General features: G+C 42.8%; 1 protein-coding gene across 6 annotated transcripts in view; it reads right to left on the bottom strand.

The window, feature by feature from the left end:
- Nucleotides 1–12,070: 12,070 nt before the first annotated feature.
- Nucleotides 12,071–14,149, bottom strand: part of MTRR (5-methyltetrahydrofolate-homocysteine methyltransferase reductase) — a 33,094-nt gene continuing 31,015 nt past the window's right edge. For 3 of the 6 annotated variants that reach the window (XM_055422273.2, XM_088827625.1, XM_088827627.1), the window contains one exon: nucleotides 12,077–13,649. In XM_055422273.2, coding sequence (XP_055278248.2) covers nucleotides 13,508–13,649 — 142 coding nt within the window. In that variant the 3' untranslated portion in view covers nucleotides 12,077–13,507. Of the gene's footprint in view, nucleotides 13,650–14,149 lie in introns of all 6 variants that reach the window. The other 3 variants (XM_088827626.1, XM_055422272.2, XM_088827628.1) reach the window with 3 other exon arrangements.

Raw genomic sequence — 14,149 nt, 5'->3', positions numbered from 1 at the left:
CAGACTCTTTTCCAGTGAGTCAACTCAACGCATGAGGTGGCCAAAGTATTGGAGTTTCAGCTTTAGCATCAGTCCTTCCAGGGAACAGTTTTAAAGCTTGAGCTTCACTATATCACTTTTAAGGTTGTTTCTGACTGTTTATAAATATTTCCATATGATTTATTTAAAGTTTACACCAGGAAAAAAGATGGCTCAGAAAAAAATGATCACATATAGTTGAGAACAAAATCCAACAATGACCTGCTGTGCCCATGTTAATTTTCAGATGGCAGCGCACTGCAGAGGTTGATGTGGACGTCTGGATCTGTCTAAAGCCCGTGTAGAACTTCACATGAGTACATATCACCAGGGAGAGTCATTCCAGGCTATGCCTAGATTTCAAAGCACTTTTTACCTATAAAGTGAGGCTGAAGGAAGTAAATAATTGTTTCCCAGTTGTTTTCCAGTGTTAGAAAGGGCGTCGCTGGTGGCTCATTGGTAAAAATCCACCTGCCAATGAAGGAGATGCAGGTTCGATCCATGGGTTGGGAAGACCCCTTGGAGAAAATGGCAACCCACTCTAGTATTCTTGCCTGGAGAATCTCATGGACAGAAAAGCCTGGCAGGCTACAGTCTATGGGGTCACAAAAGATTAGGACACAACTTTGTGATTAAAACAACATTAAAAAAAAAGTCACCATGAAGGAAAACTTCCAGTGGTCACACAGAATAACAAAATTGAAATAACTCAAGTTCTGTCTGTGTCTGTCATCCCCATACCATCATTTTAAATTTCGACTCTTTTGTTCAAATGTGTAACACTTAACAGCAGAGACTGAAGATGGGGCCATCCTAAAGCTCTAATGGAGCTGAGCTCCTACGGATTTACTCTCAAAATAAAAACAAGAGCTCTCAGTCATCGCTGGTGGGAACACAAAACAGGACAGTCACTTTGGGAGGTAATTTGGCAGCTTTTTTGTTTACAAAAGGAAAAGAAAACTTTAGCATGCAACCCATAAATCCCACTCCCACACATTTATCCAAGTGAAGTGAAAAACTTATGTTCATGCAGATTTTCTTTTTTTTTTTTTTTTGACAGGGAGGCCTGGCGTTCTGTGATTCATGGGGTCGCGGAGAGTTGGACACAACTGAGCGACTGAACTGAACTGAACTGAACTGATTATGGCCTTTGGAGTCAGTGAAACCTGAGTTCAAATGCAAACTCTGCCACTCATTAGCTTTGTGGCATGACGCAAGGCTAACAAAATACCACAGACTGGGAGACATCTGTTTCTCATGGTTCTGGAGATTGGGAAGTCCAAGATTAAGATCAGCCCACTTAGTTCCTGGGGAGACTCCCTCCTAGTTTTCAGACAGCTGCCTTCTCTCTTGGAAAGGAAATGGCAACCCACTCCGGTACCCTTGCCTAGAGAATTCCATGGACAGAGGAGTCTGGTGGGCTGCTGTCCACGGGGTCACACAGAATCAGACATGACTGAAGCGACTTAGCAGCAGCAGCAGCGACTTAGCAGCAGCAGCAGCAGCTTCTCTCTGTGTCCTCAGATGGTAAACAGAGAGAGCCAGATTTTCTTCAATAGGTAAAGGAAAAAACCACTGTACATCTATAAAACAAAATCCTGTGTAGCAATAGAAAAGAACCAGATATCAAGTCACACAATCACATGAATGAATCTCAAAGACATTTTGCTAAATGAAAGAAAGTGAAAGGTGAAAGTCGCTTTGTGAGGGCTGACTCTTTGTGACCCCATGGACTGTAGCCCACCAGACTCCTCTGTCCATGGAATTCTCCAGGCAAGAATTCTGAAGTGGATTGCCATTTCCTTCTCCAGAGGATCTTCCTGACCCAGGGACTGAACTCAGGTCTCCTGCATTGCAGGCAGATTCTTTACCATCTGAGCTACCAGGGTAGCCCTAAGACTCACCCAAAAAGCAGCCCTTTGTATAATCTAATCATGCCACAGTCTGGAAAAGCCAAAATTAGAGAGGTGGACAGAGATCAGCGGTTGTCAGGGGCTCTCTAATAGAAGGAGCCAGGGCTCTTTGGAAAAATGTTTAATTGTAACATTGGGGCAGTGAGAATACAAGATGATCGTGAAGCAACTGAGAGACAGAAAGTAAGGAAGTACTTAGAGAACAAAACCAAGGGGCATATCAAAGGGACTGAGAGACTTTGCAAAGGCCAAAGAAGAACATTTTGAGCAAAAAACCAATATTATAAACCACAGTATTTAATACTCAAGAATCCATCTAATAGGAAGAGACAATAAAAATAAAATACATAACTTGGGAGAAGGGACAAAACTTTTTATGCTTTTTCCCCACAAAAGCATAAAAATAATATATATATAGATACTCCTCCAGGAGGTCAAGCTTAATTTCCCTCCCTTTTAATATGGGTTGGACTTAAGTACTCACTTCCAAATAGACCAAAAAGGAAAAATAGGAACTTCTCAGTGGAGAAACTAGCAGGTTCCATCGGAACCAAGTGACAGGCTTAACTCACAAGTGACTAACCTCACATGCCATGCCACGTGCTAAAAAAGGTGACCTCTCATCTCTCAAAAAACCATGACCCCAGGGCAACCGCAAGTAGCGTGCTCAGTGGCTCAGCTGTGCCTGACTCTTTGCAGCCCCATGGACTGTATCCCGCCAGGCTCCTTTGTCCCTGGGATTGTTTTCAGCAAGAATACTGGAGTAGGTTGCCGTTTCCTCTTCCAGGCGATCTTCCCAACCCAGGGATAGAACTCTTGTCTCCTGCATTGTAGGCCATTCTTTACTGCTGAGCTGCCAGGGAAGCCCTGTAACCAGGAGTAACGACCAGAAAAACCCAAATCAAGGGGCACCCTATAAAATGCCTGAGAAGTGAGAAGTTCAGTCGCTCAGTCGTGACCGCCTCTTTGCGACCCCATGAATCACAGCACGCCAGGCCTCCCTGTCCATCACCAACTCCCGGAGTTCACTCAAACTCATGTCCATCGAGTCGGTGATGCCATCCAGCCATCTCATCCTCTGTCATCCCCTTCTCCTCCCGCCCCCAATCCTTCCCAGCATCAGAGTCTTTTCCAGTGAGTCAACTCGTCGCATGAGGTGGCCAAAGGATTGGAGTTTTAGGGGTTGTGAGAAACAACAGAAGACTGAAAGACGGTCACAGGCTGGAGGAGCCCAAGGAGACAAGAAGGCTGGACGCAACTCAGTGTCCCGGGCGGGGTTCTGGACAGAGGGACGTCAGCGGGAAAAGTGGCAAAGTCAGAACAAGGCCGGAAGTTCAGTGTTTAATCTGATCAGAATTAATTCTGTATCATTACTGTATGGCTTAGGAAAGCTATTTAATATTATTTATTAGGTAATACTAAATTCCTATGCTTAGTATTACCTAAATCCTATTTCCAAACTGGACTTTTTCAAATTCTAGAAATACATTTACTTAAAGTTTTTTTAAAAAGTAATTTAAGAATCACAGAATATCTAGTGTTCCTAAGAATAAAATGAACAAAAGATGTGTAAACACTGTGAAAAAAAAATTACAAAACTTCACTGAAGAACATTACAAAAGATTTAATCAAAATGAGAGAACCATTTCATGACAGCAAGCAACAATATGGTAGACATCTCAGTCCTTCTAAAATCTATTCAAGGAAATTCCAATTTAAAAATCTCATCAGGATGTTGATGAACTCCAAAAGCTGATTCTAAAATCTACAAAGAATAACAAAGACCTGAGAATAACCAAGACGCTCATTTAGAAGAAAAATAAGATGGCGTGTTTATGGGGCTGTTAAATCTTAGCCAAACCTCCTCGTTTGCAGACTAGGAATAATGACACATAGCTCACAGAAACTCAGTGATGACTATATGACGCCCACAAGGGCTGACACACAGGAGGAGATGAACGTCGTTAACCCTGGGATGAGAAGCATGGTGGACATGGGCACACCAAGGAATCCCGGGTCCTGAGCTGAGCTTCTTCTCATATCACACAACCCACCGCTTACAAATATTATATTCACAGGTATGCTCAACATCATAAATGCTGAAGAGAGACTGATCCGACAATGAAATGCATTCAGCATTCTTCAGTCAACTCTAGTTTAACAGTCTTACCCTAAAAGAATACTTCCAAAAATAAAAGTTGTTCTAACCTTAAAGAACACAGCTGAACCTCTGGTCATGAAAATTTAATGGATGTCAAAAGCAGAGTTTGGATTTCCATGAAATGTCAACCAACTCCACTCAAAAAGAAAAACGTTAGCTATAAACGAACCACAGATGAAAGCCTGGAAGAAATGATTTAGCAACAGAACTGAGTAACACTGCTTTTAATAGTGTTCAACTTAATGGTCTTTTCTGACTGGGGAAAATTAATCATATTTATTCAAATACTGCAAATGTATTTAAATTATCTCAGTTCCACTTTGATGACAATCAGTCACTCAGACCTGAAATGGACACGTGCATTAGATAAACTGCATCACCTGGGTGACTAGAAGAGCTAATCTTCGTGGCTCACACAGTGAGAGGGAAACCAGAACTCACCAGATCACGGCACACGGGACATTCTACAGGGCAGTCGGGCTTCCTCGGTGGCTCAGTTGTAAAGAACCCACCTGCCGATGCAGGAGATATAAGAGACAGGTTCAGTCCCCGGGTTGGGAAGGTCCCCTGGAGGAGGAAATGGGCCTTGGAGATGCCAGGGACAGAGGAGTCTGGCGGGCTACAGTCCATGGGGTCACAAAGAGTCGGATACGACTGACCGAATTTCACATCACAGTGCCCCTCAATCACATACTGAAGCTGAACGAAACTTTCCATAACCAAACATGAAAAAGAAAATCACTGTAGTCTCTAAAGCAAAATAAACTAAGTACTTCAATTAAAAGCAGATAAACAAATATAAACTTAAAGTACAAATACAGATGAAATAACTTCATGATTAGGGTGGTGATTAAAGAAGTTAAAGCTTAAATTTATTAATGTGGATAGCCTTTCTGGTATTTTACTAATCTGACTGATGAAAGAGGAAATTGAAGTACAGTCCACTTAGTGAGAACATTTCAGGAAAATTCAGTTAAAACCAAATCGTGTCCAGTGGGAAAAAAAAAAATCCACAGTGGAGACATAGGGTTCTGAACAGGCCAGAAAGCAGCACAGCTCAGAAGCCCCAGGTTACTGGAAATCATGCCGCTGCCCTGGGGATTTTGAAGTCAAGGAATAGTTTGGGTACTTGGGAGCTTGGGAATTCAGAAGAACACCCTCAAGTCTGATCAGAAAACCCAGGTTTAAACAGTACAGTATATTAATGCATATATATGGAATTTAGAAACATGGTAACGATGACCTATCTGCGAGACAGCAAAAGAGACACAGATGTAAAGAACAGACTTTTGGACTCTGTGGAAGAGGGCGAGGGTGGGATGATTTGAGAGACTAGCATTGAAACATGTATATTATCATATGTGAAATAGATCGCCAGTCCAGGTTTGATGCACGAGACAGGGTGCTCAGGGCTGGTGCACTGGGATGACCCTGAGTGATGGGATGGGGAGGGAAGTGGGAGGGGGGTTCAGGATGGGGAACAGATGTACACCCATGGCTGATTCATGTCAATGTATGACAAACACCACTATAATATTGTAAAGTAATTAGCCTCCAATTGAAATTAATTAATTAAAAAAAAGAAAACCCAGGTTTAAGACTTCTTAGACTTCCTTAAGGTAGTTGTTTATTTCTCAAGTAGCAAGTTTTAAAATTCAGTAACAGTCTGATGTACAGGAATACAGTGTCCTTTATTTCATCCTAAGTGATCATAGTTTGCTCATAAACCTCTTAATCCAGGCTTGGTAACCAAACTGTTTTCTCTCATAATATGTCTGACACCACGTGTGCAGGTTTTTTCTTATGCTGAGATACATTCCCTCTACACCCAGTTTGTTGAGGGTTCATATCATAAAAAGATGGTGAATTTTGCAAAACCATGAAATCAAAATGAATGAAACTGTGGAAGACACAAATAAATGGAGAGGCAGTCCGCGCTAATGGACTAGGGAGAGATAACACTGTTAGATGTCCTTACAGCTACAGGGTCTACAGAGTCAATGAGATCCCATTCCATTGGCACTTTTCATAGAAATTGAAAAAAACAACCCTAAAATTTGTAGGAAATCACAAAATAACCCAAATGGTCAAATCAATCATGAGCTGAAGTGGCTCTAAGGCCTTGGTAACCTATGTAAGATTGAAAGCAGGAGGAGAAGCGGACAACAGAGGATGAGATGGTTGGATGGCATCACTGACTCGATGGACATGAGTTTGAGAAAGCTCTGAGAGCTGGTGATGAACAGGGAAGCCTGGCGTGCTGCAGTCCATGGGGTCTCAGAGAGTCGGACATGACTGAGCGACTGAACTGAACTGAACCAACGTAAGCCACCAAACCTTTACGTAGTGCCTCAAGGTTAAGAAATCAAACCTCAGGACACACAATAAGCCAGACTATCCAAACAGCCAGACAGACTTTCCCAAATAACTCTTAAGCCATAGGCCGTCAAGGAATTCCCTTGTTTTGCTTCCCCATCTTCCCTGTTAGTCTTATCCCCAACTTCTGTAGGTGGAACACTCCTAGCAACTTCCTGTTAGGAGTTCGATTTTTTGGTGGGCCATGCCTCAAAGCTTGAGAGATATTAAACCTGGTGGGCTCTGGCAGTGAAAGCATCAAGTCCTAACCACTGGACCACCAGGGAATTCCCTGAATTGAATTTTGCTCAAATAAAATCTTAATATTTTAATATACCTCTAAATAAACACAACAGAATGTTCCTCAGTCACGAGAAAGAAATTCTGCCATTTGCAACAACATGAATGCACACAGAAGACGTTATGCTAAGTGAAACAAGCCAGACCCAGAAAGACAGAAATTGTATGGTCCGACTTATATGTGGAATCTAAAAATGACAAAGTCAAAGACATAGAAATAAAGGGTAGGATGGTGGTTACTTGGGGCTGGGGGCTGGGGAAACAGGGAAGATCCAAAGGGCACAAGCCTTCAGTTATAAGAAGAGTAAGTTCTGGGGATCTGACACGCAGCACGGTGACTATAGTTGACAGTGCAGCACTGGATACTTGAAACGGAGTAAATCTTAAAACTTCTCATCACGCACACTCAAACATGGTAACGATGTGAGGCGATGAATGTGGTAATTAACCCGATTGTGGTAATCACGTCACAAAGTCTACACAGACCAAATCATTACGTTGTACATTTTAATTATATACAAGTTTGTTTGTTAATTGGGCTTCCCAGGTGGCTCAGTGGTAAAGAGTCTGCTTGCCAATGCAAGAGAATCAGGACATGGGTTCGATCTCTGGGTAGGGAAGATTCCTTGAAGGAGGAAATGGCAAGCCAGTCCAGTATTCTTGCCCAGAAAATTCCATGGACAGAGGAACTTGGCAGGCTACAGTCCATGGGGTCATAAAGAGTCAGACATGACTGAAGCAACTTAGCAGGCACACATGCCAGTTTTCTTGCCTGGAAAATTCGATGAACAGGGGAGCCTGGTAGGCTGCTGTCCATGGGGCTGAAGAGTTAGATAAGACTGAGCACACATGCATGCATGCTATTTGTGAATTTTACCTCAAAAAAGTTGGGAAAAAACTCAATTAACATTTTTTTTACTGGTTTTCTCTACTGCATTTTTTTTTCTATTTCATTGGAATCTTCTTTTAGCTTTACTGCATTCTTTCATATGCCTGGCACTTAATATAATTAAAGGACATTAATTATAATGTACATAATTTAATATACATTAAAATGAACATTATAATTAATATACATTTAAAAGACCATAATGTACTGGTCCTTTTCTAACTTCCCAGTATTTAAGCTTAAATCATTGACTTTTAAGCTTCTTTAATTTGATCAGAATTTAGACACAACAGTTTCTCCCAGAGCACTGGTTTAGTTGCAAACTTCAAATTTTGAAATGTTTTTTGTCTTCATCAAAATATTTTCTAATTTCCTTGTGACTTTTTCTTGAGTCATAGGTTACTTTGTGTTGCTTATTTTCCAAATATTTGGAGGTTTATTCTGGTTTCGCTATTTTTAGTTTAGTTCCCAGAAAACCTATTGTACAGCTTCCATGTAAATATTCAGTGTAAACTGGAAGATATGTTCTAAAGTTGTTGGTGTTGGCATTTTATATATGTCTATCAGCTCCTATTGTGTTAAAAGTTGTTCAAACGCTTCTGATATTGTCTGCTTTTTCTTCATGTGGTATGTCAACTTTCCCAACTGTGATTTTGGATTTGCCTTTTCCTTTTAGTTTCGACAGTTTTTGCTTTCTAGCAATATACTGAGTTGGCCAAAAAGTTTGTTCGGGTTTTTCCACATAGCAAAGCCCCCAAAAAACTTTCTGGCCAACACAGTATTTTTATGCTTTCTTACTAAGTGCAAGCATATTTAGGATTTTCATATCTTTCTCATCAATTGACTCTAATCACTATAAAAATATCCATCTCCTGCGATATTTCTTGAAACTTCCTTATCTTTAATCATTTTTATTTATTTTTGGCTGTGTTGGATCTTCATTGCTGTTCAGGCTTTTCTCTAGCTGTGGTGAAAGTCACTCAGTCGTCCCTGGACTATACAGTCCATGGGATTCTCCAGACTAGAATACTGGAGTGGGTAGCCTTTCCCTTCTCCAGGGGATCTTCTCAACCCAGGGATAGAACCCAGGGGTCCTGCATTGCAGGCGGATTCTTTAGCAGCTGAGCCACAAGACAAACTCAAGAATACTGGAGTGGGTAGCCTATCCTTTCTCCAGCGGATCTTCCCGAACCAGGAATCAACCCGGGGTCTCCTGCATGGCAGGCGGATTCTTTAGCAGCTGAGCCATCAGGAAGCCCTGTTGTAGTGAGTGGCGGCTCCTCTCTAGTACTGCACGCTCTTCTCATTGCCATGGCTTCTTTTGTTGCGGCTCCCAGGTGCTAGAGCACAGGCTCAGCAGGCACACGGGCTCTGTTTCCCCCGGGTGTGTGGGATCTTCCCAGATCACAGATTGGAGTCTCCTGCAGTGGCAGGCAGATGTTTTGCCTCGGAGTCACCATGGAAGCCCTCTTGAAGTCTCCTTTTACACTAATTGAACTACACTCCCTTTTGTTTCCATGGTATTTTGCTGTTCTTGTTCAGTTGCTCAGTCGTGTCCAACTCTTTGTGAACGCATGGACTGCAGCATGCCAGGCTTCCCTGCCCTTCACTGTCTTCCGGATTTTGCTCAAGCTCATGTCCACTGACTCGATGATGCCATCTAACAATCTCCTCCTCTGTCGTCCCCTTCTCCTCCTGCCCTCCATCCCTTCCAGCATCAGGGTCTTTGTGAATGAGTTGGCTCTTTGCATCAGGTGGCCAAAGTATTGGAGCTTAAGCATCAATCCTCCAATGAATATTCAGGGTTGGTTTCCTTCAGGATTGACTGGTTTGATCTCCTTGCAGTCCAAGGGACTCTTGAGAGTCTTCTCCAGCACCAGTGTTCAAAAGCATCAATTCTTCGGTGCTCATCCTTCTTTATGAACTCTCACATCCACACATGACTACTGGAAAAACCATAGCTTTGACTGGATGGACTTTTGTCAGCAAACCGATGTCTCTGCTTTTTAATATGCTAAGTTTGTCATAGTTTGCCTTTCCAGGAGCAAGTGTCTGCACTGATTTTGGAGCCCAAGAAAACAAAATCCTGTCACTGCTTCCACTTTTCCCCATCTATTTGCCATGAAGTGATGGGACCAGATGCCACGATCTTAGTTTTTTCAATATAGAGTTTAAAGACAGCTTTTTTACTTTTTGATTGAAGGATAATTGCTTTACAGAATTTTGTTGTTCTCTGTCAAACATCAACATGAATCAGCCATAGGTGTACATACGTCCCCTCCTTCTTGGACCTCCCTCCCATCTCCCTCTCCATCCCACCCCTCTAGGTTGATCTATTTGCAAGGCAGCAGTGGAGAAACAGACATAGAGAAGAGCCTTACGGACACAAGGAGAGGGGAGGGGAGGGTGAGCTGTATGGAGAGAGTGCCGCGGAGACTTGCATTGCCACGTGTAAAATGGACAGCCAATGGGAATTTGCTGTGTGTCTCAGGGAACAGGGGCTCTGTGAGCTAGCTCTCTCACTCTTCTCTTTCACCCTCATCAAGAGGCTCTTTAGTTCCTCTTCCCATAACCTGTATTATCTTCTCAGACATTGTAACTGATATTCATTCATTTACGGCTCTCCTCAGTAAGAATGCAAGTTCTGAGAACAGAGGCTTTTTATCTATTTTGCTCACTGCTGTTGCCAGTATTTCAGTACCTGGAGAAGTAGGCACTCAAAACACCTGTGAAATGGATGAAATTTCCCTCTGGGTATTGCTTTGGCTGCAACTCATGTGTATGCTTAGCACTTTGGAAGAAATCAGTCCTAACTATTTTGTAAACCGTTTTCATTTCCTATGCCGCGAGTCATTTGCACGGGTTTAAAAATCCTTCAGTGTGGCCTCAGTGGGCTGCGTATTATAGTTGCTTCTTAACTCCGTCAGGACCAGCCAACAATGCCTTATTTCACACCATCTGTTGTCTCCCTTTATGGCCTAGTTCACGGTCAATTTTTTAAAACTGTCTCAAGCATCTGAAACCAGTGTGGGTGCCTGGATGTGGCTCACACGTCATCTAGTTTGCCGGCTGTGAAGTTCACATTCCCACATTTTTTAACCTGACAGTTTATGACTAAGTAGATTATGTCCCAGTATTACGGTGTCTGGAATCAGTTTAGACTACTCCAGCGCAGATAACTAGGTGTTACAGAGAGTAAGGAACTCTCTGGGTGCAATCAGCATTCTAATGAGGAAAACCATATAGCCGATGGCTGCCTCAAGCTCTTCTCCTAACTTCATCATGGATCAGCCTTATGTTACCGAAAATAATGGGTCCAACAGTAGCTTCTTACAATAACTGAGGTTAGAAAGGGGCTCTTACTGAACACCTAGTGGTACGAAGATCTGATGGAATTTGACTAGGTTAATTCAGATGTACTCCCCACTGCTACACAGACAAGGTCAAAAAAGACTTAACCAGCAAGACTCTTGGGGTAGTGTCTGAGGCATAACCCCAAAACAGCACTGTGTCCAGTCACTGGGCTGGGGGTGCGGGGGCAGCTCACGATGCTGAGAGGAACAAAAGTCTGCCCTTGTCATACTCACAACCATCTTGATGTGAAACTTCTTATGCAAGACATGGCCGGACCACCTTATAAGACAGTGCTGGAATTTCACCAAGCTTATAGGCCTGGCTGTAGGAAGCATTGTGCCTGACTGCTAATAAATAAAGAAAGCTGTTCAACAGCTGCATGTGCTATAGAATCTGGCCTGGGGTCTAGTTTTACCCTCATCTGCTGGCAAGGCTGTGAGGGAGCAGCTGATTAACTCTCATCTGAACCTGGTAACTCACAACCCAAGAGCAAGAGAAATAACCCGGATGTTGGGCACAAATCACATGACTCAGGTCAGGATCTGAGGGCACTATGAACACTCTTCAGTTTCTCTTCAGGGATCTGTCAGTTTTGGTGTCATGTATACAGGCTTCCCTAGTGGCTCAGACAGTAAAGAATCTGTCTTCACTGCAGGAGACCAGGTTTGATTCCCGGGTTGAGAAGATCCCTTGGAGAAGGGCATGGCAACCCATTCCAGTATTGGTGCCTGGATAACTTCATGGACAGAGGACCCTGGCATCCTACAGTACATGGGGTCACAATGAGTTGGACATGACTGAGCACAAACCACTAACACAACAATATGGACGGACAGCACTGGTAGAGGGACATGGGTTTTTCACTGTATTTTCTTGTTAGCGTGATCAACAAGGAATATTGTTCTCTGTCCTTTTCATGGTTTCACCTTAAGTCTATTCTGGTTGACGTATATTAACATATGCATGTAATTTTGCTTGATATGTTTTCTTATGCCTTGTAAGTTTTTCCAGAAGTATTTCTATTGTAAAAGACATGAAATACATACGATTAGAGGTTGTAACAAACTGCTTTGAAGTCTTAACAAATCTTGAGATTATACACAGCATTATTTTAGATATTTATTTTTCAAAATGACCAGAACCCTTTGACAGGTAGAGATTTTTTAAATGCCAATCTCTTTAATTAAAAAAACAATATATACCATAGACTAGAAGAAAAAATTTCCATGCCCTTTTTATACTTTGTTTTCTGCTCTGACAAATACTAAAAGAGAATGGGTCAGTGGGAACTGTCTTAGTCCACTTGTCCACTCGAGCTGCTGGAACAAGACACCATTGGGTAGCTTATAAACAACAGAAATCTTTCACAGTTCTGCAAGCGGAAGTTCAGACCAGGTGCCAGTGTTGTTGGGTTCTGGTGAAGGCCTCAGGGTTGCAGATGCTGACTTCTCACTGTGTCTTCACAGGGCAGGAGGAGCAGGGAGCCCTGTGGGGCGTCTTGAAACAAGGGCACTGATCCCATTCCTAAGAGTTCCACCATCATAACCTTGTCACCGCACAAAGGTCCAGCTCCCAGTACCATCATATCAGAGGTGAGGATTCAAACATATGAATAGGGGAGCAGGGGGGAGGCTGGGGGACATAAATATTCAGACAATAGTAGGAATTTATGAAATACAAGGATATTAAGTAGGTATTTTAAGCCCAGGTTACAAACACAGAAATATAAATTACGTGGGAAAATTTTAAAGTACACCAAAAGGGGTAGAAATCAAAAGATGGGAAATGGATCTATAATCTGAATGCAAATTTCTTTAAATTCTGGAACTGTGATATTAAGAAGAAAGAACCATGCTAAGTAAATCATATGCCAGAATGGAATTTCAAAATATAGTTTATATTTCCAGCATCATAAGAAAAATCACTATAAGCAGTACCTTACAATATTTTTATCAGAAATATAGTTTTGGTAATAAAGGATCTGAAAAAATTATATATAAACATGTAATCAGATATACTATACATATGCAATTTTAATGCAGTCATAGGAATATTCTTTATGGCATATATTTCATATAAAATATAAATTAACTTTAGGTTATTAAAAAACTGGCAACAAGTTCACAAGACCTGACCACCTACCTCGTCAGCTCCCACGCTCACCTCCTGTGCTGAGAAGCCCTCACATGTACTGAGAAGCCCAGTTCACCAATCGACGTCCCTGCAAAAATTCTCCAGGATGTGGAGGTGGCCTAGGAGGTGCTGGTGGAGGAGTCTGGGCCACCTTTCTGCTCGGGGTGGATTGGGGAGGCGGGGAAGAGGGGGAGGTATGGAAACCTGAAAGTTTCCTGTATGGTTAAAACGGTCCACGGCCGCTCCACCCCACCTCCTCTGAGAAATGTTTGAAAAAAAATTTTTTTTTAATTTTAACATCGAAAGTCCCAAGCTTCAGTCAAGTTTCATGTTAGTACTTTCAGCCGGAAAAAAAGCTTAATTCTCTTTTACTTTCCAGGTTTATCACCAAATATCCTGAAGATACCGCTTTTCTTCTTTTAAAGTGGCCAATGTTTTCATTGCCTCTAGTTTTTCAACTCCAGTCTCTCTGCTTATTATTTCCACAAGGGCATCGTGGACATCCTTGGCCATATTCTTGGCGTCTCTAGAAAATAAATGAGTAATAATTCTGTTTAAGAACAGGAACTGTGTACTAAGTGCTCCTGCACTCACAAACCTCAGGGCGGGCCTGCGTCACCACACTGCAGCCCGCCTCCACCTCTCTGGAAAGTGGCCCTCAGGTCTCCAGGCACTGATCACCATCACATCCCCAGCCCAAGGCCAGGCCTTCCAGGGACCACTGACACCCGCAACGCTGAGCACCCCGTTCACAGCTTTAAAGCCGTCAATGGGCTCTGTGCTCCAGGAACGGCCGAAATGCTGACGCGCCGGAGGCCCTCACGCACTGGCCCCTCCTCGTCCCTGCCCTCCCTCCACTCTCAAGGCCTTCCTGGGCAAGACGCCCCCCCGAGTCTAAGCCTTCATACCCGGCAGGCACACGGGCACACAGCTGTTAACAGGCACATCACGGAGAACTTGCTGAGGGCTTCCCCTTCTTGGTGCAGTTCCACGGCCCAGCTCTTTCACTACAGGCCAGGCAAGGCC

Source organism: Moschus berezovskii, chromosome 18 (assembly GCF_049115385.1).
Source record: "Moschus berezovskii isolate FMDL1 chromosome 18, NW_MosBer_1.0, whole genome shotgun sequence".
NCBI classification, from domain to species: Eukaryota; Metazoa; Chordata; class Mammalia; order Artiodactyla; family Moschidae; genus Moschus; species Moschus berezovskii.
This window is presented reverse-complemented; position numbering and strand designations above follow the sequence as displayed.